Raw genomic sequence first — 5738 nt, 5'->3', positions numbered from 1 at the left:
CATACATATAGGCTTGTTTAGGAAGCCCGCGTATAGACAGTCTCCAAAAATCGTGGAACGCTCGAAGCTCACTCCATTTGTTCCACTGACATATAACATTTATGGATGTAAAGGACAGCTAGATCTACCTTAATCGCTTTAGTTCCTAGCAATTTTTGATATAAATGTAATTAAACATTAAAAATACTTAAAACTAAAAAAAACGAAAGAAATGCGTTAATTTTGAAGAAAAAGCTTCAAAGTTTAACTTCCTTTGTCTCGCCCTTCTGTAAAATTTAACACCTTGAGTCATTGTTTGCACAGCTGAATGATCTTGAAAACATCTGGTTTTGGATTTCCCGGGGCATTCTCATAGACGTCGCGGGAGGACAAGGGTTTAAAGTAAGGTGAATACTAGCTGGCCGTATATTTTTAAATATTTTTTAAAAATTTCGAGACTTAAAAACATTCCAAAAATTCAAAAAAAATTCGAAAACGTCCTTAAGGACCGTCTTTGATGCAACGCTATGAAACCTGCCCGAGATATCTCGGGCGTGGACCTAAAGACGATTTATATAAATTATATAATTATGTAATATAAATTAACTCTTCACATCCAGATGTCAGTGATTTGTTTTTAGAGTGAGCTTTTGCAATTCGGGGATTCTCCTTGTACGTGATACTTACCATCGACAAGTTGCTATTACATCATTCTGAGTTTCGCATTAAAAGGTATAAACTGTAATCGTTTTGAAATTAAATTGAATTTTAGCGGTGTTTTGCTATTTCTTTTAATTTTTGCAAACTTTTTTATGCGGTTTTAAGTTAATTTTAACTCGTTGTTTTGGTTTTATGAAAATTACAAAAACGTACCCCAACTTTTTCAAGGCAAGTAAAGTCTTTTTTATGCGAATTTTTTATATGCGCTTTTCTGTAGAACGTATCCACCGCATAAAACGAGACCTTACAGTACAAAAAACACATTCACTGCAACTCACAGAACTTCTTCATTCATTATATCTGACAATGTTAACATACTGAATTGAATGTGGCTTACATAATGTAATGATGTTTTGATTAAACATTTTATATAAAAACACAGTTCACGTGTTAAAGTATACAATAATTATAATAATATCATACCATTTGATTAGCCAATAGTCGCTGGCACATGTAAGGGATTGCGATATAATTAGCGTGGATAAAATAACAATTTTGAAGAAAAGTCCCGCTCCGGCATTGACGTATGATTTATAAACTGAAATTCCTGGTTTCTTAAACTCTTCATTGTCACGTGGTGTTTGGTTATCTTCGGCTTTCTAGAGGAAATGGCGTTTTATAAAATATATAAAATATTCGTTAAATTTTGCTTAAATTTAGAATAAATCTTTTTATAGGTTCTTGCAAACTATAAGAACCTAAAGGATAATTTTTTGACATAAATATAAATTAGACGTGTTATTCTTATTTCATACAGACTAACGAAAAACACTATTCACTCTGTTGAATATTAGGTACTTTTCTACTACAAAATGAAAAATTACAAAACAGAAAAATAAGAAATATATCTGAATAAAACATTATCATTGATAATTAAAAAATAAAAAAAACACTGTAAACATATAACTTGTTTTCTGAATAAGTTCCGTGTACTCCTAACTTCTAACATTCTTTTTGAATTCCTTCCTTACCTGAATAAAATTGGCAGAACTGGAAAACACTCCATATAACGAAAAAATCTGTAGGTTTAACTGTTTAACGTTGTTAAATATGACTTTCATTTCTTAACATTTATTTTTACGTACTCATTTCGTACGTATTCATTTACGTACTATGCCCTCAGAAGCTTTAACTTTCAGATGTTACCGGATATGATGAAAAAGACAAGTGATATAATACAAAGTAATATTTGTTTGTGACATCTCATAAACTGTAATATTCCAAGGTTGTCGCTCTTGTATTCGAATTTCTTAGGTATCAACCAACGTTTGTACTTCCACAAATGTTTACAGTTTGTATCTTGGTAATCAAACTTTTATAGAGTTGGACAGTTTGAAATGCAGTGGTGATTTTTCCACAAACCAGTCTCTCCAATAAGCTCAGTTTATACATGAGACGAGCAAAAATAAAATTTTGCATATATTTGTTTAGCATTTATATTAACGGTTCGAAATTGTCATCACTGAATAAAATCATATTGTTTGTAAAAATTTGTTTATGTATTGAATAATGTATGTATTTAATGCCAAATAAGGCAACTGTCAACGAAAAGTCTTCAAACAATTTGTGTAGAAAGCATGTCGAAGTTAATCCTGGTCAAAAGATTGAACTTATATGATTAAAGACTGCAGCCACAATTCGCTTTTTCTAGCATAGTGCAGACAAGCGTTGTCATACTGGAAATTACAAGTTCGTGTTTGAAAATGTTTACGTTTTGATGCGTGTAGATATTTCTGAAGTACTATATATATTCTAATCCTTCTGATTTCACAGCTAACTATGTAACATTTTTATCCAAAAAATTTGAAACTGTATATTAAGAATAACAAGAAGCAAATATAAATTATATCATTGCTAAAAGTAACTTGCCTTTTATATGTAGGAAGCGTGACGCAAGAAAATATATTACAGATCTTAGAAATTCGAATTTTTTAAAATTTCTTTCTGAACGAACTTCATTGCAGTCTGTTGCCAGAAGTAGCAAGATTTGCACAGCTACATATTCTAAACTAATGGAATTTATGGGAGTAAGTTATTGGAATAAACTCGTTCATTTACAATAGGAATTATTTGTAGCACTTCGTTTAATATGTACGCAAGTTTACGTAAGTTTCTGAAAGTTTCGATGGGAAAAAAGTGCATTCCAAGTGGGGTTTTACTGTACATAGATTCAGATTTGTTGTTATATTTTCAATTTAAATATATAGTTTAGCTATAAGCTTCTATTAAACAAACTTCATTTGATTCTTAATCGAGCAACATAATAATTCCTAAATTTTTAAATTTAATGAAAAACCCGTATTGAAATGTATTAAAATATTTCATTTCAACTTTTAAAGTAAGTGACAAATTTGACAATTATTTTAAATCAGAAGTAATAAATTGCCGTTTATTTGGAATATCACGCAGTAAAACTCAAATTCTTTGTAACCGGTTAAAATGGGCCAATGAGTTTCCTCTAAAAATACTACATCCATGGAAGAATTGAAATGCATGAGATGTTCACTGATTGGTCGCTGACAATCACCTGTGATAGACAATCTTCATCTTGAGAGATGACTTCTTTAGCCTGAACAACGGTAAGACAAAACATTTAAATATATTCAATCCAGGCATGATCATGGCAGAACTACGCATGATCTTTTTGTACACATGTATTCAGAAAATTACAGTTGAGCTAAGAAAACGTGAAGCAACTTTTTCTCTTCGATGTACTGTACTATACAATCTGTTAAGAAATTACTAGTCTATTACAATTTTCCAGCTTTTCAAAACTAACAATGTTTAAGAGTCAATTATTATTTTCGACAAAGTAAATACAATAAATAAACACATTTTGTACAATCAGTTCAACAAACTTAACTTTAGTTATTACAAAGTTTAGCTTTACAAAAGTAAAATTTTTTCTACAGAAGATCCGATCGATCTTTCCAGAATCAAGAATGTGAAATCAAACAGAAACGAGAAGGGCGCCTCCATTTCTATCAAACTAATCGAGGGCCAAAAGGAAAGAATTCAGCAAAAGAAGAAATCGAAAACAAAGACACGAATGAAATGGAGATGAACTAGGAGTTACGGGACCCCTCCAAAAAATCAGTTTAAAAGAAGCAATCTAAGCGAAAAAAAAATATTGTCAAGTCGGTATTTTATGCAGTTAAACAGGAATTATTTCCCATGAGAAAACCCCGAATTGCCGATTTATTCAAAACTGGCAAACTACCGGCTCTTTTCAAAGCCATTTTTTCCTTGGTAAAAAGAAGTTAAATTGAATTATTTAAAAAATATATTTATCTTATTAATTTACAAATAAAATTCATCGTATATCAAAGATTTAAAAAGTAAATTTATATAAATTTTAAAATGTTCGATCTCATATTTATTCAACGAATACAAAAAGAAAGCAGAGGTTTTTGTAAATCAGAAGACGTTTTCGAAGATCAAATTTCTAATATCTTTTCTTGCGTCACGCTTCCTGCATATCACAATGTGTATAAAATGGAGAAAGATTAAATGGTACCGACACCAATCAGAAAATTAATTGTTTTGAAATGTAAAGAAAGAGTTCCTCAATGCAAGTATTGCGCGAGATGTGTAGATAAGTCAGTATACAGTCCAATGAATTATAGAATGTTTTCGAGAAAAAGAAAATACTCTCCATGGAAAGCTTTAGGAAGAAAAGTACCTCTTACTTTCTTTGGGCCAGGAACTACACGACGATTAAAGATGATTTTTTGCAAAAATATACAGTACAATGCGACAAGATCAATGTCGTAACAAAACCCGAATTTAAAATTCTGTCTGGACAGTGATTTTCAACTGTTGTACAGTAAAAAAAACGTAGGTGTGCCGCAAAGATTTTACAATATTTTTAAATAAATTATTTTCGGAAAAAGTCCTAAGAACAATAAGTTTACTTCTCAAAAGTAAAACGTCTTTAAATTTTTATAGGTGTTTTTCATTGCAATTATAAATAAAACAAGACATAATATAGTGAAAAAAATATATATTTCTAAGCTAAATTAACATGTAATGAATAGTCACTTTGATTCCTTTTCTTTAACTAGTTTCCTTTTTCTGTCATTTTCTACTTTTTATCAATAAATAGTAATAAAATAAAAATATAAATTAATTTTAACAAAGTTATATAGCATATACTCGTTCTAAAATGATAAAAAAATATATGCTTCTGCCGTTAAATTTCATATAATATGCAAAACAGCAGACTGTTTTATTGTGGAAAGGAAAAATCGTTGTCATCATTTTATGACAATTTAAATCAATGTAGTGAAAAAGAAACCACAATATTCTACCTGGAAAACACTATGAACTAAATTCAAAAATACTAATTCTCAGTAAACAACAATTGTACAATGCGTCTGAAGGAAATTACACTTCATCTAGTCGTAATTGCGTTAAGATCAACAGTATACAGTTATCTAGTTATATATACAATAAGAATATGAAACAAATTCTGGCAATAAATAAAAACAACAAAGAGAAGCCTTTAGCATGTGAAAAATTTATAATGCGGACTTCTTGATAAATTTAAAAATCCCTGCTATAGGATATCAGCAAATACCACGTATGAGATATGCAAATATGCTATTTACAGAAAAATTGGAGAGTAGTTTCATAATTTCGACAAAATAAAACAACCCACTTATAATTCAAATCAACTAGGAACTGCATTTTAGCAAATGGTGTGCATGTTACACTGATATTACTCTTATCGAAGATATGTTGTTATCTTATCAAGAAAAGTAGAGGAGAAGGTGGTATTATGGAACACTGCGGGTATTATGGAACCATCCCATTTCGAACTGATAATAAAGGCGAACTGTAGCGGAATGTGGCTGAACTGAACTAGGCAGACATCCATAGCAAGGGGAAAACCCGTTTTACTTCAGTTAAACGGTTGTCCGCATTTAATCGGCAAATTTGTTTTTTTCAAAATTCACAAGTTTTGAATGCTAAGTGAATTTAATTATTTTTAAAATATAAATCGCGTAGTTGTAGGTTCACTGGTGCATGTATTCCGT

At 30.4% G+C, this 5738-nt stretch overlaps 1 protein-coding gene across 1 annotated transcript in view; it reads right to left on the bottom strand.

The window, feature by feature from the left end:
* The window catches only part of LOC111639937 (multidrug resistance-associated protein 4-like), a 61656-nt gene that overhangs the window by 43810 nt on the left and 12108 nt on the right, over positions 1 to 5738 (bottom strand). Inside the window, exon 7 of the mRNA XM_023385901.1 lies at positions 1123 to 1298. Coding sequence (XP_023241669.1) covers positions 1123 to 1298 — 176 coding nt within the window. The remainder of the gene's footprint in view (positions 1 to 1122; positions 1299 to 5738) is intronic.

The sequence above is a fragment of the Centruroides sculpturatus genome, unplaced genomic scaffold (assembly GCF_000671375.1).
Source record: "Centruroides sculpturatus isolate CEXI.00-Female unplaced genomic scaffold, Cexi_2.0 scaffold1169, whole genome shotgun sequence".
NCBI lineage: Eukaryota > Metazoa > Arthropoda > Arachnida > Scorpiones > Buthidae > Centruroides > Centruroides sculpturatus.
This window is presented reverse-complemented; position numbering and strand designations above follow the sequence as displayed.